The 22,420-nt window shown below is 38.7% G+C and overlaps 1 protein-coding gene across 13 annotated transcripts in view; it reads left to right on the forward strand.

Annotated features, from left to right (window-relative positions):
* RAPGEF6 (Rap guanine nucleotide exchange factor 6) overlaps positions 1 to 20,638 on the forward strand; it is a 196,224-nt gene extending 175,586 nt beyond the window's left edge. For 6 of the 13 annotated variants that reach the window (XM_082725616.1, XM_082725621.1, XM_082725623.1 and 3 more), the window contains 6 exons: positions 1,943 to 2,134; positions 5,532 to 5,666; positions 11,152 to 11,380; positions 13,289 to 13,791; positions 16,068 to 16,382; positions 17,073 to 20,638. In XM_082725616.1, coding sequence (XP_082581742.1) covers positions 1,943 to 2,134; positions 5,532 to 5,666; positions 11,152 to 11,380; positions 13,289 to 13,791; positions 16,068 to 16,382; positions 17,073 to 17,098 — 1,400 coding nt within the window. In that variant the 3' untranslated portion in view covers positions 17,099 to 20,638. Of the gene's footprint in view, positions 1 to 1,942; positions 2,135 to 5,531; positions 5,667 to 8,269; positions 8,982 to 11,151; positions 11,381 to 13,288; positions 13,792 to 16,067; positions 16,383 to 17,072 lie in introns of those variants that run through there. The other 7 variants (XM_082725624.1, XM_082725625.1, XM_082725618.1 and 4 more) reach the window with 2 other exon arrangements.
* Positions 20,639 to 22,420: the final 1,782 nt, after the last annotated feature.

The raw sequence follows: 22,420 nt of genomic DNA on the forward strand, positions 1-22,420 counted from the left end.
GTGAAAAAGGTACATATTAAGGAGTAGTGACCAAAAAAGTGTACAGAATCTTAAGATTTATTCCACATTTTACAGTTCAAAGCCCATATCCATAATTTATTGAAGTACTCTGACCCTGCTTTGCATGATCCTCAAAATTATTTTTCCCCAAGTAATTCAGCATAGACCCTTATCATCTTACAGTGACAGAACACAGTTTAACCTTTCATCAGACAAAAACAGAAACAACACTTATGTTATCTTTTATTTTCATTTTCTGCTTTTTTTGTTCCCTAAATCTGATTTGGGATATTCAAGAGCATAAAAATCTCTTCTGTGCCTGGCTCATTGTTAAAATGGGGGCCCAGAATGATTCTACATACCTAGTCTGCATCCATTCTCTCTCTCCCGTTCTCCTTCCCTCACACCCTCACCTGCACACTTTCCTTACACCCAACTAAGCTTATCTGTCTTTCCTTGTAACACTAAATGGTATCTTTTACTACATATTTAATACGGACTTAAAATGAGTAAACCTGTGAGACCTTCTTTAAGTTTGTGATAGTTTAATTCATTTTGTATTCCTTTAATTTGGGTTGAGAGTCTTTACTTGATTTCTATTGCATAAATGATTTTTAAGCATTTAAATATTTTTTATTTTTAATTACTCTTCAGATGGTTGTTGTTTTTTTTTAAGATTTTGTTTATTTATTTGACAGAGATCACAAGTAGGCAGAGAGGCAGGTAGAGAGAAAGAGGGGGAAGCAGCTTCTCTGCTGAGCAGAGAGCCCAATGTGGGGCTCCATCACAGGACCCTGGGATCATGACCTGAGCCACCCAGCACCCCTCAAATGATTTTTAAATCCCAGGCCTATACAGTAGTTGATTGCTAAGCATTTTAGAATTTGGTTCTTCCTCATAAATCAGTATGTATTTAGTTGAGTTTGGGCAGTCATCTCTATTTAAAGTGGTTTCTTGATTTTTTTCTTCTTTATACTACAGCAGGTAAAATAAGATGTCAGTTGATAATTGGTTAGTATTGACAGAAAGGGGAAGGTGTGTTCCATGGCTTTAGCCCAAAGGTGAGATAATTGCTCGGATTCAAGCAGTTGAGAAGTCACTGCACATTATCTTACAGAAGTCCCTTTGTTTTGACTTCTGAGATGTATCCTACTTCTTAACACTCAAAATACTCTGTAGGCCCTCATAATAAAAGCATGGTGGATAACTATTACAGCTGTTCTGGGACTGGTTAAACGTTCTAATTTGGCTTTTATCTTGATGTTAAAAACAAATACATCGTGGAGTACTGAGATTGGACCTGTGTTGAAACCACCCTGAATAACTAAAGGATTAAAAGTTCTTTCCTCTGGACTACTGTATTCATTTTATACAGAGGCAGGAGCTTTTTGTTACTTAACTCAGTTCTCAGTTTTTAATTCTGACATCTGTTATCAAGTACTCTAATTATGAATTTATAAAATAATTCTCTTATAGTCCTGCATGTAACTATTGAAATTTTTCAATAGTTTCAGTTCAGCAAATACCCATTAAGCATCTGTTTTGTATCAGTTGTGGCATACAGAGGGATATATAGTAGTGAGCACAATAGGCAGTCCTTACTCTCATGTTCATTAAGAGCCTGGTCAGGGGGACACATTAATTGATGAATCACATAGGTAATTGAATTGTTACAAACAATCAACTAGTGCTGTGAAGAAAAGATATAGGATGACTTGAAAAAATAAGGGTTCTAGTTGCTGCAGAGTATATGGTATTAGGGAGGCAAATACTGGCCTGATGCTAATCATGCAGGGCCTGAAGTTATTTTTAGGAAGATTAATCTGTTCTATTTTTTGTGTTAAAAAATAGATGGTTTTAGTGCAGTCATTTATTATTGTCACTGGTAATAATCTTGCCTTAAAAAGCACATAATTACATATTTCTTACTCTATTCCATTAGTGACCAAGAATTTAAGTGAGAAAAGATCAGCCAAATCATCAGAAATGTCTCCAGTGCCTATGAGATCGGCAGGTCAAACAGCTAAAGCCCATTTACATCAGCCCCACCGAGTAAGCCAGGTGCTCCAAGTGCCAGCTGTTAATTTGCACCCCATCAGGAAGAAGGGACAAGCCAAAGACCCTGCCACATTAAGTGAGTATTCACAATTATTATTGCATTGATGTAATTTAAAATTTACAGGGGAGTTAGACTGAAAAATAATTACAAAGGTAAATGCTCAGGAGATGATCTGGTATGGTTTGTATAATTTAATCATCACTCATGAATTTAAAAAAGTTTCAGTTTGTAGGTATGTATTGACAGCATACCTATTTTAAATGTTACTTTGGAATTTCTGTAGTCATCAACAGAAAACTTACAGTACTACACTGAGGTACCAAGAGTTTATTGCATTCAGAGGGGCATAAAACAGTTATCTAATGTACATGTGCACCCTATGAGAATGAGGTTGCTTGTTCTAAAAATGTATATTGTTTTTTTCATTAATGATCACTTTTGAAAAACCTAGTTAGGAGACAAGAAGAAATTGTAAAGTATGTAAAGTATGTAAAAAAAAAAACCTGTGCTTTTTTCCCCCCCGCCCCTTTCTTAGGCCATGTGGAGGGGAAGCTAGGTTCAGTTTGGCTCCTAACATTATTACCTAGCCCATGTATTATATTTAGGACATATTCAGTAGACATCTGTGAATTTGATTTTGTTTTAGATCCAAAGTTGAGTAAGAAAGGACCCCCCACCCTTGCCAGATTTTCATTCTTGTACTATTGACACACAAACCAGTAACTTAAGTATAATGTGTTTGCTTTTATGCCTGGAGTATGTGCATATAAAAACATACTGAAAAAAATAGATGGAAAGTTTTTAGGACACACAGAGCTAAGTATAAAGTCAGAGGTGACTTTTTGGAGGTAATGCCTAAGCAGAGTCTCAAGGGTTGAGTAGGAAGGAGGTCATTAGGCAATGATAGCAGAGAATTGCTTCAGGCAGAAGAAAACCTTGGGACCTACAAGGAGTTGCTGTGGGCATTGCAGCTGCCTCTGAGGGCAGAGCTACAGGAAGAGTGTTTGTTAAGAGAGTGATGATTATGGTGATTCACAGACCTGTACCCCTGGGGATAAAAATATATGTTTATAAAAAATAAAAAATTAAAAAAAGAGAGTGATGATTAAAGCTGCTACCTACAGAGTACTCCCTGAGTGCCAGGCACAACTGAGTGTTTTACTAGGTTTGTTATATTCATTTAATCTTCACTGTAACTCTGTAAGATACCTAATACTCTCATTCTATAGAGGAAACATAGAGGGTCTTCATAACTTAGACCTGCTACCAGGGAATAATGGAGCTGGGAGTTGGGCCCAGGCTAATGGTTAAAAGGTCATACTAAACAACCTCCAGCTGATGAGATGTGAAGTCCAAAGCATACTTAAATTAGAATATGGAGTCCAGGGCGCCTGGGTGGCTCAGTGGGTTAAGCCGCTGCCTTCGGCTCAGGTCATGATCTCAGGGTCCTGGGATCGAGTCCCGCTTCGGGCTCTCTGCTCAGCGGGGAGCCTGCTTCCCTCTCTCTCTCTCTCTCTGCCTGCCTCTCCGACTACTTGTGATTTCTCTCTGTCAAATAAATAAATAAAATCTTTTAAAAAAAAAAAAAAGGAATATGGAGTCCAAAGGGGAGTTGGTAGTGGGGAGCTGTTGCAGAGATTTGAACCGGGGAAGGTAACGGTCTGTGTTATACTAGAGAAGGACTATAGTAGGGAGTGCAGTAAGACTGCAGTCAGAGAGGCGCCTGGGTGGCTCAGTGGTTTAAAGCTTCTGCCTTTGGCACGGGTCATGGTCCTGGGGTCATGGGATTGAGCCCCACATCAGGCTTTCTGATTAGCAGGGAGCCTGCTTCCTCCTCTCGCTCTCTCTCTTTCCCTGCCTCTCTGCCTACTTGTGATCTCTGTCAAGTAAATAAATAAAATCTTAAAAAAAAAAAAAAGACTGCAGAGAGTCCAAACGGAAAGCTAATGTAATAACTAACAGGGTGTTGCTCAGAGCCTGAGCTAGTTGGATGGTTATGGAAATAAAGAGGTAATTAGATCCAAAATTGGTGAAGTCAGTCAAGTTGCAGGCTAGGAGTACCAAATGAGACAGATCCTGATCTGGCTTCTTACTTGGATGTCATCACGCAAAAGGTAGTTATTACTTGTTCCAAGTAGCCCTTTTCTCCATTTGTTGTATTATGGCTGTTATTTATATGATAAATACATTTATATTAAAATAGCATGTAAGGGCACCTGGGTGGCTCAGTGGGTTAAAGCCTCTGCCTTCGGCTCAGGTCATGATCCCAGGGTCCTGGGATCGAGTCCTGCACCAGGCTCTCTGCTCAGCAGGGAGCCTGCTTCTCTGTCTCTCTCTGCCTGCGTCTCTGCCTACTTGTGATCTCCATCTGTCAAAAAATTAAATAAGATCTTTTAAAAAAATTTTTTTAAATAACATGTAATTTAGAGTAGTGTTAGTATACTGTGATTTAAAGGTCTTCAGTGTGAAAGAGCTGCTTGGTATTATGACAAAGGCCCAGCAAAGATGGGCTCACTTTACTGATTAAAAGAGTGTCAGTAGCTCTTGGACATTTCCTAAAGAAGATAAATACAGAAGTATCAATATGGTGAAACCATGGCTAAGTTTGACCCACGCTAAACTGGACCAGTTGTTGGACAAGAGTGGAGATAGAACTTTGCTGCTTGTTTCCGAGGGGGTTCCATAATACTATTTTTCCATAAATTCATGATTGTTTCTATTGTCTACTTTTCTCCTGTAGTGTGAATTTAGCACTTTTTTTTTTTTTTAAGATTTTATTTATTTATTTGACAGAGAGAAATCACAAGTAGTCGGAGAGGCAGGCAGAGAGAGAGAGAGAGAGGGAAGCAGGCTCCCCGCTGAGCAGAGAGCCCGATATGGGACCCGATCCCAGGACCCTGAGATCATGACCTGAGCCGAAGGCAGCGGCTTAACCCACTGAGCCACCCAGGCGCCCCAATGAATTTAGCACTCTTGAAAAAGGCTGGACTGTCATCCCTGCGCACCTGTGCCCCCACAGCACAGCTGTACACAGGTAGTGATAGGGCCAACATCCCCACACTGCCCTGGTTGTGTGCCTTGCCCTCCCTGGAGAGGCCATCTCTAGAGGGGAGAGAAGAGTTTGAATCCATCCCTTCTGTTAAGTCTTCCCACAAAACAAGTGTATCTTTTGTGGGGGCTGGGACACTATACTCAGACCATTAACTTGGTTTCCCTGACACCACAGCACAAACAAACAACAAAGAACTGTTATTATCTGGTTGGTGCTGACTAACTGAATTGGAACAAACAACCTAGAGATGAGAATCTCTGGATGCCATCAGCGGTCATTTAGTTCTGTTCGCCATTTAGACATTTCAGTTGACTGCACTAGCCATTGTGTGTCATGGCTTCAGTTATGTAGTACTTTAAGCCACTACAGATATTCTAATTGTGAAGTGATGGTTATTTGCTTCTTGGGTTTTATTTTTAGATACAAATTTACCTCAGAAAGTTTTAGGAACAACTGAAGAAATAAGTGGTAAGAAACATCCAGAAGACACTATCTCTGTAGCATCATCTTTACATTCTAGTCCTCCTGCATCTCCTCAAGGTTCCCCTCGCAAAGGTAAGACATAACAGTGTAAGCTCATCCTTATTACACCAGACAACACTTGGTGGTACATGATTTGTTTTTCAGTCTATAGTGATAATGGAAAGTGGAAAAACATGTAACTTCTAATACTTTTTGGACTTTCATGTTTTAAACTGAACTATTGAGATGCTTTCCAGGTATTGTTCATCATATCACCAGGACTCTTGTATTCGCAGTCTGGCTCTTTGTCAGTGGACAAGCGTAGATAAGAATGAAGGCAGAAGTCACAGTTGTTTATTCTGTGCATTCTTGATGTTGTATACAAATTTCCAATTAAACGTTTCTGTGGAGTATTTTTAAAACAGAATTTCTATAAGAAACTGGTCTTAACCAACTACAAAATTGAGGGAAAGAAACATTTAGGTTGATACATTCCTTTTTTTAATAATGGAATATTATTACGTTTACTTATCAGGATTTAAAATAACCTATACCCCAATGGATTTTATATGCTATGTAGGACCTCTTGAAGTAAAATACCTGAAATCTGTCTTGCTCATTGACCTAGTTTTCATAGTTCAGAGTGAAGCCTTTTTTTTTTTGGTCTTGACTATCCCTGGGTAGTGTGCATGCAACTGCCATTTCATGGTAACTGCACATGTAGCATTTAAAGGGTGTGTATATTTCTTACATTGGCCCATCCACAGTTTTTGTTAGCCTGGTAAAAACAAAACAAAACAAAAAAACCCCTTAGTTCTGGCCTCATCCTCACAAATGTAAAAAATAAATAAATTAATCTGTTTAAATAATCACAGTACAGGAGGGCACATGGGGTTGAGGAAGACAACCTTATAAAGTCGAGCAGGAAGGAGAAGCTTCCAGAGTTTTCCTTAGCTCCCATGTTCTAAGTTTCATCTCAGTTTTGAGGGTTCCTTTTTATTAGCTGCCACATTTTGGCAGTTATGTGGTAAGGGAATGTCAGAGCTGAGTTTGAATTTTGACTCTCTTCCCCACTATAGCCATGTAACTAAACCCAACTGTAAGGTTGGGTTTCCTGTCCATAAGATGGAACAAAGACCAGACCAGCTCTTTTAGAGGCCTCATACGAAGTTAAAAGAAATAATACTTAGAAAACCTGACAGATGATAAGTGTTTAGTAAATTGAGATGTGTTGTCTTTTAAAACCCTGCTGCCACCCTGGGGTAAAAATAGCTTCACTGCTAACCTGCCCTACTTACCCTTTGATATAGCTGAGACTAGCTAGAATTTTCATTCAGATAAGAAAAGAGTAGTAGAATTAAATAGGAATAGAAGCGGTGCATATTAACAGTGTGATTATATAACACAGGTTTCTGACCTTGTGGTATGAAGTTCATATATGATTTTGTGAGGCATGCATATCCTGTTTCATTTCTTTACTCTCTGCATGGTCCTATCTGAAGTGCCCCTTACCAGATCTCACAGAGGGGGATGCTGTCACACACATGGTCCTGATAACATGGCTGCATGCTCTTAGCACTCTTTCAAGAACAACTCTACACCCTCCACACCTTTTGGGGGCTTTTCAGAGGTCCCATCACAGACAGTTCTTTAACCAGGAAACTAGTTAAATTAAATACAGTGTTCTTGCCTGCATGTGACTTGTGGGAAGACGAATTTCCCCATTGCTCTCATTCCCAAAAGAAAATCCACTCTCACCACTAGAATCGAGAAATCTTTTAGCCATTTTGACTTTCATCATGTGGTCAACAATTGACCTTGACATTCATAGCTTTAGGAGACTGTCATAAACATGTTTACGATCCATAGAAACCTGAAGAAATTATTTTCTTTAAAACTGTTTTTTACTGTTCTTACATATGTTCTATCAAAACCTCTCCAGTTATTGTATTTCCTTGATTTTGCCAGTAATCTGAATTGAACAAAAATATTATTAAACTAGGAGTACCATATTAGGTTCTTGCTAAACTTTGGAATTCCTAGTTATTGGTTCTTGCTAAACTTTGGAATTAGTTCTTTTCCTAACATTAAATAGGAAACAAGCCTATCTTCATGTTTTTCATAAGGGGATTTTAAGCAAGAAATTTTTTTTTTTTAGTAAGTAAGAACTTTTAAAAATATGAGGCATCAGGCAGCTTTATGGAAGGCTGTGGTAATGGAAGGCAACTTTTCCACTTTGGAGATAAACAGGATCAGAAATTGTGCTTTGTAAATATTTACCCTGTATTTACTATTTTTGTGTCCTGTCTGATTTTAACCAAGCTTTTTCTTAGTAGAATCTGCCTGAAAATTCTAGACACAGTTTATTGTGAGAAGTAATTCTGGTTAGTTCATACTCTTTGTCATATTTTTCTTTATGACAAGTTTTGCTTACATTGAACAATATTTTATTACCAGCTTGTTCTGATTAAGGTAATTTTTCTCCTGCATTGTGTCTTGCAATGACTTCAGTGTTTATGCTATATAGTAGACTCTCTGTGTTTTAAAAAATATGTTACTAGATTTCAGTTTTTCCAATATTGTCAAAATGTTTGAATTTTTAATAGTGAAATGTTCTATAATAGAAACCAGCCTAATTGTGATTAACTGGAAAGAATTAATTGACCATGACAGGGTTTTTGCATCTCTCCCTCCAGTTGGCAGTATCCTATCTGATCTCAGCATCCTGCTGCGCCTCTCAGGGCCTTCCTCATCCCCTCCCCGTGAGTCCAGCACCAAGATCAGTGGCCAGAACTGCCCCGGAATAGGTGGGGTTTACTTGCAAAAGAAAATCCTTCAGATTACCAGGAGCACAGCCAAAAGAACAGACAGGACCGAGAAGGCCACTGAGGAGAATAGAGACAGGACAAGTTGTGAGAACGCAGCCAAAAAAAGAATGACATCCCCGTTTAGAAGATTTAGGGAAAGAACTCTTTCAAGGGAGAGACTAGCCAACAACAAAAAAGAGGACGCAGATCACCATCAAGCTACAGAAAGCTGTGAGAAAGTGAAGGATGTTAGAAGCAACATCAAAGATGAGAAAGGGAGTGACATCTTCAATTCAAATAGCGGAGGCAACCGTAACTCTTTAAACTGCTTCTATACGCGATTCAAGTCTAAAAGGAGAAAGACAATCTGACGGAGTTCCTCACTTAATTTTAGTGTTAAACTTGTTTTCATTTATTAATGTAAATGTAGCTTAAATTAAGTTATTTATCAAACAAAGTTCAGGCAGAACAATTTAGTGTAAAATAAGATTTATAGGCATTTCATAGTGTTAAAGATACTCTAGCCACAAAGTCATATTTATTTAAAGTGCCTTATTTGTACATGTTATTTTACTAATGTGAGTAAAATTTATACTCTTGTTTTCTGTAGTTGGCTTTATTTCCTGCTGATAGCGACTGGGTCTGTGAATGAAATAAGTAGAGGTACTTTTTAGAAATCAGTATTTACTTTTGCATTAGAACCCCTAGTAATGATCTTATCACCACCTTTGCTTCAGAGAATTTTATTGCTCTTATTACTGCAACTACTTTACAGCTAAAGGAAAACGAAGGCAAGAAATTTTATCTTGTCCACATACACTTTTTTTTTAAGATTTTATTTATTTATTTGACAGAGATCACAAGTAGGCAGAGAGGCAGGTGGGGCGGGGGATGGGGGGAGAAGGCTTCCCGCCAAGCAGAGAGCCTGATGTGGGGCTCGATTCCAGGACCCTGAGATCATGACCTGAGCCGTGGGCAGTGGCTTAACCCACTGAGCCACCCAGGTGCCCCCACATACACTTTTTATTTCTTTTGCTTTTTATATAAAACTCTGATTGAGACAGGAAACCAGGCGTCCCCACATACACTTTTTATTTCATTTGCTTTTCATATAAATCTCTGATTGAGACAGGAAAAGGAGATCTGACATAGCAAGTGAAGAATCATTTGGAAACTTGTTGAAAATACAGTTACTGTGTCCTACTACAAACCTCATAAATTCGAATTGCCTGAAAGGGCCCAAGAATATGTATATTAATAACCTTTCCAGGTAATTCCTAGAATTGATTGTATATGAGAAACACTCATCTAACAGAGGGATATAATTCTAAAACAGTAAAGCAAGTGACTCCTCCAGGATAAAAGAACAATCGTTCTTTTCTTTTGAGAAAGGATTTTTATATTTTATTTGGATGGGGTTTGGGGGGGGGTTGTTTTGGTTTGGTTTTTTGTTTTAAATTTACCAAATCCATTTTCTTGGTTCTCTTGAAAATTGACCAGTCACTTCCTAAAAAGCACTGAGAAATGACAATGTTGAGAAGAACAAAAGCCTTGTTTCTCTCAACTTGTCCTGCCTGGTGGCCCCATAAGCCACAGGGAAGTCACCCGTATTCTGGGTCTTCATTTTTCTCTCTGAAATAGTTACTAAAACTACTTAATATGGTTAGTGTTCGACAAGTTTTTTCTTTAATGACTTGAGTTATATGTGTATATAAACCCTATAGTTTTCCTTAATGAGATTTGTCAGGATTGTCCTTAAAGGTCATGTACCTTTTGAACCTCATTTTTCCAGTAAAAAGGAAAATAATTATCTGCTTCTTTGAGACCTACTCCTTGTTGGGATTACTATGGCATTTCCTTTTATTTCTAAATAAGTTTGTTTACTTTTCTAACAGTTATCAAAATAGACATTATGTACCTTTGACTGTCATGCTACAGATTTATTTTGAGATGCTTCTGCCTCATTCCATCTCTACTCATTTATTCCAGAGAATGGAATCTGAATCTGCTGTGCAGTAAACCATAGAACAATTTAAAATAGGCAGATGCTTTTATTTTTGTAACACATTTTTATAAATGTGTCAGTTCTGCTGTTTAAAGCAATATTCTGTAAACCTAGCAAAGAAAAAGGAAACTGGGTATAAGATGAAATTCATAGCTAACACAATTGATTTAAAAATATGAAAATAATTGCTTTGAACTTGGGGTAAGACTCCTTAGTTGACATAAGCAAAATATCTGGGGTAAGTATATGGAGTTTCAAAAGCAAAAATGTAACTCTCTTTTTTGAGTCTTGATTCCCCTCACCCACCCTTACTTCAAAGTGGTATTCTAGACCCTCAAATCAGACCATGAAATATTTATGTTAATCAAAGAAGGGGGCACAGGGCTAAAAAGAAGTGGAGAAACTCAAGATGTCTGCTTTTTACTATTTTGAAATATATCTAATACCTTCTTATTTTATTAAATGCTTGTAGCTATGTGAGAGCCCAGGGCAGATACACATTTGGACTAGTTTCCTCAGTAATACTGGATTTCGACTTCGTATTTCTTGAATTTGGAGTCAGGTTGGTACAGTGTAGGTAGGTAGATGAGTGGATATGTAGGGGAATGTGTGTAAGAAATTAGCATCATTACATCTACACAGATGGAAACTGAGATTGCTTACTCTGTCTTTTGTTGTTCTTGTTTTTCTTCAACTTCTCCCTGACCACATACCCCCTCCCTGTTTCCTTGCTTTGTAGTTTAATCACTTGTTTTCTCTCATTTAGGTTATACACTTACACCGTCAGCTAAATCTGACAACTTGTCTGACTCCAGCCATAGTGAAATTTCTTCACGATCCAGCATCGTGAGCAATTGTTCTGTTGACTCCATGTCTACAGCTCTGCAGGATGAACGATGTTCTTCACAGCCTGTGGCGGTCCCTGAATCCACTGGGCCTTTGGAAAAGACAGAACACTCCTCAGGGATAGGAGATCATACTCAGCTTGGCCCTGGGTAAATATGGCTGCCCATGTTCATACCACAAAACCCAAGCCAAGTGACCATTGCAAGCAGTGCTCCACAACTTGCCCTTAGAGGATACCCCTGTACCTGTGGGGTGGTTGCAAGGGGATCCATAAAATAATATGAGGGCCAGCATGTATCTTCTATCTCAAATATGCAAATAAGTACTATTTTGAAAGATGAATTGGTGCTCATTTTTAAGTGTGTACTGAATTTAACTATCTGTCATGTATGTTTCAATTAGTAAGAGCTCAGAGTGAATCTGCTATGGGTAGGGGGATGTGCTTCTTGTAATGTGGCTATTAAGTTAGAGAATCCTCAGACAGACTGTGTAATGGGTGGTGGTCCTAGTGCTGTAACCATTATAGACAGGTTGGGGGGGGCTACAGTCAGTCCTTGATCTGAAAGTATCATTTAGGGAGTAAGAATTACCAGCTAGCAGAAGTCCAGAAAGGTTTTTTGTTTTTTGTTTTTCTTAAAGTTAGCTGTAAATTTCTATTTAGAATCAGGCAGTATGGAAATCTTGGAGAAAATTCTGAGAAAGTTGATTATAAACTGATTGTTAAATCTGGTATTTTTTATTATGAAACAAATCAGAGTGAAGTGTTACCATATTGGTAAAGGTTTTAAACTATGATTTTCTAGACCAAGGGTCAGCCAACATCTCTGTAGAAGTTGAATACTAAATAATATCAAGACTTTGTAGGTCATGAATTCTGTGTTGCAACTGTTCAACCCTGCCATTTTTGCTCTGATAGAGCCTTAGACAATGTCGTTTGTAAATGAGTGGAGATGCTGTGTCCCGATAAAATTTTATTTACAAAAATAGGCCAAATCTAAGGATCAGATTTGGCCTTGGGCTATAGTTTGCCCACACTTGCTCTGTACTGTGAATGAAGAGTTCACAAGCTTTTTTTTGTTGGGGAGCGGGGTGCAGCTAGCAGGAGACAAGGAGGGTAGAGGGCCTGATCATAAACATTTCAGGCTTTGCAGACTCCATTTTTCTCACTCTCAAATTCTTTGGCATGTTTTTGTTTTGTATAAACTCCTTTTTTTTTTTCTTTCTTTTTCTTTTTTTTTTTAAGATTTTACTTATTTATTTGAGAGACAGAGACAGTGAGAAGAGAGCATGAGAGAGGAGGAGAAGGTCAGAGAGAGAGGCAGATTCCCTGTGGAGGTAGAAGCCCCTTGCAGACTCTATCCCGGGACTCCGGGATCATGACCTAAGCCGAAGGTAGCCACCCAACCAACTGAGCCACCCAGGCACCCATGTTTAAACTCTTTAAAATGTAAAATACCATGCTTTGCTCCAGACAATACATGCTCTTGCTCCAAAACATGCCATTGGCTGAATTTGGCTCCTGAGCCCTAATCTGGGGACACGTACTGTAAATAATAGTATACATTTTACAGTTCTTGGTTGGAGAAGTTACTCTCTCTGTACTTGGCTCTATATTAGGCTAACCTCAGAGTTAACATTGAAAAACCAAATATGGTTGAAAACATATATTTAAGAATTCTTTGTTCTGTATCCATGTAGAGAGTCTAGCATTATGTTGACCAACAATGAAAATGTATACTTAATGTTACTCATTTCAAACCTCATTTTTCATTTTCATTTAAAATCAATTCAAGAAAAATTTCTGAGGTAACTTTGCTAATAAGTATTTGAGTTTCTCCCAAGTATGTTTCTGGGTAAGTATGAATATTAATGGATATAGAGATTAAGTGATGATTGATTACAGTGTCATTTTTTTTTTCACAAGATTATTTTGGCATTGAACACTTACGATGCGTGTTCAGTAGTCTTTCGTAGGCAGTAATACTTGGATTGGACAGAAGAAGGTTTTTCCAGTAAGCCAGTAAATTACTTTTAATGGTGTATCCCCAATTTTTTAGGTGGGCGCTGTCAAAACCATCTCTTGTCAAGAGTTTAGCTGTCTCCTCTTCTACGAGTAATGAAGAGATTTCCCATGAGCATGTCATTTTAGAAGCAGCAGATAGTGGTCGTGGAAGTTGGACTTCCTGTTCAAGCAGTTCCCATGACAACTTCCAAAGCCTTCCAAACCCAAAAGGCTGGGATTTTTTAAATGCTTATCGACATACCCATTTGGATGGCCCCATTGCTGAAGTTGAACTACCTGACTGTGAGCCCTATTCCTGCCCTAAAGGCTGCTCTAGAACTTGTGGTCAGTGTAAAGGAAACCTAGAGACTAATCAGATGAGACAGAGTTGGGCCTCCTCCAGTTCTCTGTCTGACACATATGAACCAAACTATGGAACAGTTAAACGGAGAGTGTTGGAGAGCATCACACCTGAGTCCTCTGAAGGCTTGGACCCCAAGGATGGCACTGATCCAGTTTATAAAACTGTTACTTCAAGTACAGAAAAGGGCCTGATTGGTAAGTTCTGTATTTTTTGTCATCTGTGGCATTTAGAGATTAAGTGGCAAAAAGTGGCATTGGGATATCTTGGCCCAAAATTTTACCCCTGAAAATATTTCTTCTCACTCCAGGCTCTCTTCCTGCCTTCTACAAACAAATTATTTTCAAAAAGTTGACAATTTCTCAAGGGTTTTGGGACAGGTATTCAAGTCTATTAAAATCAGAGGGCTGATATAAAGGTAATTAATTAAGCTGGCAGTTTCATTTGTGTTTTGTTTTTGAGATTTGTGGTTTCATTGAGGAAAATTGTATTAGTATGCAGCCCTGACAAAGGGATTATTCTCTTTGTCACCTCATACATTGTTTGGACCCCAATTGATGTGATACATGGTAGAAACTTTAAATCTGATATTATTCTTTAATAAAAGTGGGGAAAATTGTGATAAGGAAGTCGAAAATATTTTTCGGTATACCCCCCTAGCACACATCATGGCTATGCCAGCTCCTGTTGTGGGTTCCATTCTGACCACAAACAGCTTTTTTGTTGTATGTGTTCATTTAGTATTTAGCCATCAAATACATTTTTTCATTTATTCACTGAATTATGTAAATATTTAGATATAATAGCCCCTGCTTTTTCTCTTTATATGGAATGACTATACTTTGAATCAACTATATAACATATTAATGAAATCAGTTTAAATTACTAAAAATGTGAAAGATGTGCTGATGTTTATAGCACATGTGTAGTACATTTTTACTTGTCAGATTGCATTATAGCAATCTGCTATAAAGGTTTTTAGCGTGTTGATTTTTTTCCAAGCATTTTCTATTAAATCTTTCTGGGTAACTGCTATATGGATAGTTAAACATGATTGTACAAAGATATAAAATGAATCTCCTGTCCTTTTAGGAAACTAGATTTTTAAAAATCTTTTATTGCATTTCTAGATAACTCTGGGCTTAAATTCTTCATTCTTTTTTTTTTTTTTTTTTTTAAAGATTTTATTTATTTATCAGAGAGAGGGGGGAGAGAGCGAGCACAGGCAGACAGAATGGCAGGCAGAGGCAGAGGGAGAAGCAGGCTCCCCGCCGAGCAAGGAGCCTGATGTGGGACTCGATCCCAGGACGCTGGGATCATGACCTGAGCCGAAGGCAGCTGCTTAACCAACTGAGCCACCCAGGCGTCCCTAAATTCTTGTCTTACTGGTTTTGCTGACTTCACCCCTTCCCTCCCTGCCCCATCCTCTTGGGTGGGAATGGAAATCCTTGAAGAACTTGATACTACATGCAGATTTTGCTGTTACAGTTGTAGAAATTTCATTATGAACAAACCTGATTGTCTCTAGAAGAGCAGTTAACATTAGAATTACCAATGGTCTTTCTTAATTTATTCTGCCTACATTTAGGTAGTGTTTGTGTTTAAAAGTTTACGTCAGTAAGGCCATCAAAGTGGTTTATCCCTTAGGTCCTGTGGTCCTGTGAATTGGTCTTAATAAAATGGAACTTCCTCTTTCTTTAACCTATTTCTGAAGTTTTTTTGAAACTTTGCCTTTGTCCCATGGTCTGCAAACTTAGGGAAAAGGTTTTTAAGTTACATTTTTTTTAAGTCACAGTTACTTTGAATGTGCACTGAAAATCACAGAAACTTAAGATGGATTTCCTAAAATTATGGCTTTTTTTTTTCTCTTTTTTTTCCCACTTAATCACAAATCAGAAGTTAGCAGTAAGATGCCTGAAGGAATTAGGTCCTCTGTACCCAGGAAGTTTAAGTTGTTGATACAGCAGGACTGACAGGTCGTTTCCACAGGAGTGCTGTAAAACGGTGGTTCATGTCTCAGGACAGAGTGGGCAGCCCTGAAATAGAGGGTCCAGATGTCATTTCTGCAAAAATCCTCCCTGTCAGCAGAGCATAGGTGTTCAGGTTAAACTGCTGAATGGTTCTGACTGTGTCATCCCCAGGGCTGGTGTCCCTGAAGAGCCAGGCAGCTGTTTCTGAATTTGGGGGTGGGGGGGTGCTCCACTGAAGAGGAGGGCTTGTCACCACATCACTTCTTTCAACTCTCTGTCACTCTGGTTTTGTTTATAAGACCTAATGTGATCTATGTGTTTGAAAACAGGTTTAAATATTAAGTTTTAATCATTATGTTTTTAATCTGCTCTCTCTATATTCAAATATATTCATTTAGTCTGTTTTTGAGTTCTGTTTTGTCACTGTAATAAGTTTCAGTATTTTTTCTCTTTCATTTTTTAGATTTTTCATTAACATTTCCATTGCTTGTTTTTCATGCCAGTGTACTGTGTCACCTCACCCAAGAAGGAGGATAGGTATAGGGAGCCACCTCCCACTCCTCCAGGATACATGGGGATTTCTTTAGCGGACCTAAAGGAAGGACCCTATCTACACCTAAAACCTCCAGATTATAGTGTGGCAGTGCAGAGGTCAAAGATGATGCATGACAGCCTCTCTAGACTGCCACCAGCCTCCCTCGGTAGCAGCCCCGTGGCCTGTGTTCCGTCGAAGATTGTAACTCAGCCTCAGAGGCAGATTTTGCAGCCGTCCCATCCTAAGCTAGCAGATGTGACTGATGCAGATAGCGAAGCAGATGGTATGTTGACAGACTACCTTAATGGGTCTCAAATAAATTGCTGAATACATGAATTGATCTCTACTCTGTTATTTCATATAGTCATTAATGTTTACTTCTAATTGCTGTAGCAATCTCTGTTTTAAAAAAAGAAAGAAAGAAATCCCTTAATGTGGTGGTGTATTTTTTGAATGGAGTAATCTGCATGTTTCTGTGTGCCCAGTACCCTTCTTCCTGCTCAGATAGGGTCTTCTTAAATTTGACCAGAAGTGGCTCAGTCTGATACGATCATTTTGAGAGGAGGCACTTGACCTTAGTAGAGCTGCATCTCACATTAATGCATGAAAACTGGAAAGTGCCTCATTACCTGAAGTCTTGCTGTTGGTGTAGTTCCTCTTAACAGCAGAACTCTTGACTGACTGCAGCTGGGGCAGCATCTTGCAAAATGATCTGCTTTATTAAAAATAAATGAAATTTTATCCCTTCAAGCAGTAGAGTAATGAAGCGACGAAGCAGTTAGGGCAATGCCGTCTGTCAGTCCACAGTGCGAGCAGCACTCATGTCATTGTAATAAAATCTGGGCCTTGATGGGATATTTGAGAGGATTTCTTGGTTGAAAGTGACTAGTTCTCTAAACAGGTGGCTAGATTGTATGTTGATCATCATTACTATGCCTCATCTATCACTTAATGGTGTCTTTACTATTTTCAGAAAATGAACAGGTCTCAGCAGTGTAGCCTTTGGAGGACCCATTGGAAGTGTTCCAGAAGCCGTCGAGGAAGGAGTGGGCAGAACCACCTCATGATTCCGCAGGCCATTGTTGCCAACGAACAGCTTGCTGCTGCTGCTAACCCAGAGGTCTCGTTCCCTGTACTCTGAGCGATGACCTAGCTCTGAATCATGCTTCCTTTTACTGAATCCTTACAGATGCAGTTTCCTCAGCTATGGATGTTGTGCCTGGAAACCAGTCTTTACTTCGCATACCAGACCTGCCTTGGGACCACAGTTACTAAAACAGATGCAAACTTGGGAGTCCTCCCTATGTATATCATTATACATTTTTCTTAAACCAAATTATTTTTAAGATAATAGTTTAGTATTATTTCCAAGCCATAGCTTGGTTTAACGGACAAATTCAAAATGTCTGCCATTACCAAGGATATTCTTGTGCATTTGAAAAGTAACTTATTATTTGAAGTTTTGTGGTTTTCTTCGTTTTGGGGAGCTGTTATTAGCAGATGTTTAGGTTTGAGATCATAAAACTGTCTCTGGTCTGATCAAACTGAAGTCATCTTTATCAGATGGTATGCTTAATCTAGACAGATGAACTTGATCTGTAACTCCAGTGCAATGTAGGATCTCCATTTGAGTGGGATAGGAAGCCCTTTGTGGTTGAGGTGCTTGGAAGATACTGCCCTTGGCTGATTTAGAAGGCCAGCTGAAGCTGCCACAGGGTTTCTTCTCAGTCCTTTGGGACAGGGAGGCTGTGACTGGGGGGGTAGCCACCCTCATCTCCAAAGAATGAAATTTTTTCTCAAAAGAAAATGTATACCAATCCCTTCTGAAGTGAAAGTTATGCTGCATCTAACTAAAAGTATAAATCCATTAAGTAGAGAATGGGTTCAGTAGAGTTCTACAGAAATCCAAAACAAAAATTTTTGACTGCTCAAATGTGGAGTTCTTTCCAAAGGAAATGTAATCATTGGTCTGTAACCATGGAGATGAATTCAGCTGCATGTATGTTCTGCAGCTGCCCCTGCACCCCATCTCAGCATGAGGCTGTGTTCAACCCTGATCAAAGCAGCAGCCCCCAGCTGCCTGCAAGAAAGCTCATGAGCACACCGAGGTGATAAGTGAAAATTTTAGGGGGGACAAAGGAGCTAGAATTGTGGAAATGATTCTCTTTTCTGTACTCAGTTTAGCCCTTGAGAGGAAAGAAATACATATTTTTAATAGCCTATTGGGCATGGCGCTTCTAAGTATTTAATTAAAATTTCAGTGACTGTTTACTGGATGATCTAGTTTTTCCACATTTTTACTAATTAAATACAGTGTTTTCTATATCTTAAGTTTAAAATTTATCATTTGTTTTTTAATGTAAATGTAAGTGAGAGCTTAATAAACTTCTGTGATGACTACCAAAAAAAGAAAAAAAAAAAGCAAGAAAAAGGGAAAAAAGCCAAAGCTATTTGTGTGCATACCCAGATTAACATGGAGCCAAAATGGGTTTACTTCTGAGTGGTCGTCCATATGTGAATTTATAGGATTTAGCTCGTTTATGATTTCCTTTTTTAAGAGTTTGTTCTCATTTTTCCCTAGCTATCTCTTCCCTCTCTCACTTTCTTGCAGTCCCCTTCAGTTTTTGTTTGTTTGTTTGTTTAAATAGTGGGCTCCACTGCCTGCATGGGGCTTGAACTTGTGACCCTGAGATAAAGAGTCACGTGCTCTACCTACTGAGCCAGCTAGGGGCACACCCTATCCCCCCATCCCCTTCATTTTGAAGTAGTTCATTTCCCAAGTGGTGAATGGGAGTACTCTATGTTTTCCTTCAAAATGACTGTCTCTTCATTTAGGAAAAATAGCTTATCTGAAAAATTCCTTTGGGCACGAAAACCCCATGAATTTGAAACTTTATTAAAGCCTTAAAAATCCACCTGCCAAGTATGTTAGAAAGAGGCTAATTGACTCTGTAGCTTTCTTGTTCCATTGACATGGAAAGTGGCCTGGATCAAAAATCCTGGTTTTGAAATTCACACTGTCGTGATTTAACCTAATAACACTGTTCCTCTGATCACAGAAAATGTCCCTTCATTGATTTACATAATAGTGTTTTCATGTCCGGGGCAAAACAAAAGAAAACAAAACAAAGCATCTCTTTGTGTCAAATTTGGTTATATATCCTTATTATTTTATATCCATTACCCCCCCAAAAATGTGCTGTTTGCACATTATCTGTCTGTTTACAGGTGTTTGAAATCAATCGCGAGCCTTACCTGTCTTCATCCTTAATGGTGTTGAGAATATCTTGCACAGAGAGTCAGAGGCTGTAATTTTGACTACACCTTGTGGCTGCCTTTGTTTTTATCTAGCTCCTCCTGTGAGTGTTGGGGTCAACCGATAACAGTGATCAGGAACTAAAGCCAAATGCATTGTATTTTGATCTGTGTGTATCCCCTAAAAACTCATGGCATTGTGATTTTTATATTTTAATTCTAATTTAGGATACATTTCTGCCTTCTCTTAGTTACATACTAGAACAAGGGAAGCCTTAACCTGTATTTGCTCCAATTCTAAACCCCCATTTTTGTTTTTATTTTTATTTTATAAATTTTTAACTTTAATGAAGACACAAGTGCCCTCACCTCCCCTCAGCTCCGAATCTGTCAGGACTTCCTGAAGCAGTAAATCCATGAGTTTTGCCAAATAAGTTTCAACAGAACCGTTCGTTTAGAATGAAAGATTTGGTCAGTTAGTAAATCTGCTATATAACTTCCCTAAAGATTTATTTTAAGTAGTAGATTCTTCCTCCAAATGATTACTTTGAATCTGATCTTTGGAGAGAATAATAAAGCTTATTAACTGGTTTCTCCTGAGGCTGGTAAGTCATACTGTGGTCATTGGTATAACCTGGGCATCTCCCAGGCCAGAAGTGTGGCAGTAATCATGAGGATTTATGAGAACAAACCTAATTTTTATGAAGTGTTCTCTTCCCTTTGAAAAGAGAGGAGAAAGAATTTCCTTGTATATTTAAAACAATGATAATGATTGTTATTCTGATATATTTTGTTTCTAAAAAATGTGATATTAAAGTAGATGTATCCCTTTAGCATTACCTTAAAGGCTAGAACAGAGGGATGAATCTTCAAAAGTGTCACAGTACATTTTCAAATTTAAACTTGAACCCCAGTTCATCTTTAGCTTTTGTTGTGCTTTTTTAAGGCTTCTTTATTTTTGATACACAATGCAGTTGTACTTGATCTTTTAAAATGAAACGTGAGCTTATCAGAAAAAGACAAAACTGCACAGTTCTAATAATTAAATGCAATTATACTGCACAATTCAGTGATTGTAAAGTATCCTGTAACGAGCAATGTTTGTCTCCTATTTTTTGATACCTCTTAAACTTATGTCTTTTAGAAAGACAGTGCCTCTGTATGCTTTTTGTATTTTTACTGAGTGTAAATATTTGTTATATTTTTGGTTAAGAGAATGTAAAAGTCCATTTATTATCATATCTACTAATACATTGGTGGAATCAATAAAGAATCTACATTAAACTTCTCTGCTCTTTATTTCTTACATAGATAAAATAATGACACCCAGTCACTCAAGGCGGCCATTGTGGGGCTAGCATTGGTGTGAAGGCCTTATATTTTAGGTCCGCAGAGAAATTGGAGTGATCCAATTATTGTTGACTTGGTGGTGTCTAGAAAATACCTATCTCTTTTGTGGGTTTTAAAAAGGGTGTTTGATGAAAAACCAAATAACAGTGGTTAATCCCCATTTGGCTTGTTTCTCTCTTAGAACAGGAAAGCCCAGGGCTAATGGGGTAAGTAAACACTCTCTGGGACTCAGGGCCCCGGCATTTACACTGCTTGACATCACCTGTGCATCAATAGGAAGGGCAGAAAGGTAAAGGTGCAAAAGTGTGTCTCTTTTCTATAGCGAAACAGCAGCTTTCCCAGAAGCTGCACTTGGTATTTCTGCCTTTATCTCACTAGTCAGAAGTGGGTCCCATGACCAGCAGCTGCAAGAAACTTGGGAAGTGAACTCCTTAGCTGAGCCATCAATGGCCCCCCAAAAAAGTTGGATTCCTTTCAGTGAAGAAGAATGGACATTGAATGGGCACCTGGCTTTGTCTGCCACAGGACTCCTCTTGTGAGGCAAGAAATGCAGCAGTTTGTATCGGGATCAGATCCGAGAACCACCAAAGAAGGAAGAAATTTTGCTCTAGCATTTCTTCCTGAAACTTTCCTAGTCTTCACTCTGTACCTAGGGAATATTATTCCCTTATAATAAGGCTTCTCCCTCCTCCCGTTTAACCCCCTCTCACCTCACACACCAGATTGTCCCCAGTCATTCCTTCCCCTGACCATCTTTGCACAAGTGTCCCTGGTTCATTCCTTTACTTAGAAACACTACACATAAATAGAGTAGGTTGAGTGTTGGCTACCTAAAAACCTCTAGCCCTAATCTCTGGAATTTGTAAATGTTACTGTATTTGAGAGAGGGGTCTTTGCTGATGTAATGAAGCATTTTGAGATGAGATTACATTGAATTACCTGGATGAGCCCTATATGCCAAGACAAGAGTCTGAGGGAGAGAGGAAGGAAGATAAAACAGACCTAGTGAAGGCGATGTGGAGAGAGCAGAAAGGTGAAGCCACAAGTCAAAGAATGCCAGCAGCCTCCAGGAACTGGAAGAGAGGAGATTCTTCTCCACACCTCTGGATGACACCCTGATTTGGACTTTCAAATAGGGCACCTGAGTCCTGCTGATCTGTTACGGTAGCCCAGGGAAACCACTACACGAACTCTAGCCACTTGCACCTCTCTGGACTCTCACCTGTCTCTTCGGCTCCGGAACACTGAGGAGCTCCTACCCAGTTTACCCTTCCTTGCATCATGGCCTGGAAATTTTCTTCAGGCGGTAAACTGGGGCAGTGGTAAGGTTCAGGTCTTGTTTCTTGTGCTTTCAAAGATTAATGTCTTTCAGTGCTTGATGTCCAGTGTTTTAAATGGCATTGTTTTATATGTTGGTGTAGTTTTTTAGTCACTAGAGGCATGACGTTAAAGTGCCAATTAGTGCCTTTTGAGCAGAAGTTGAAGTCCACATATAAAACTTGAAGATAACTCAGTAAGTAACAAGCAGACACACACATACCCTTCCCCCATCACACACACACACAAAAATCAGTAAGGATATAAAAGAAGAACAATAGAATTATCAAACTTAATAATCCAATGGACTCCAGAACACGTAATCATTAACTGCAAAGTATATATTATTTCTAAGTGAACATGAGCATTGATCAAAGTTGGCTCTGTTAAGCCATAAAC

Source organism: Mustela nivalis (genome assembly GCF_964662115.1).
Source record: "Mustela nivalis genome assembly, chromosome: 3".
NCBI classification, from domain to species: Eukaryota; Metazoa; Chordata; class Mammalia; order Carnivora; family Mustelidae; genus Mustela; species Mustela nivalis.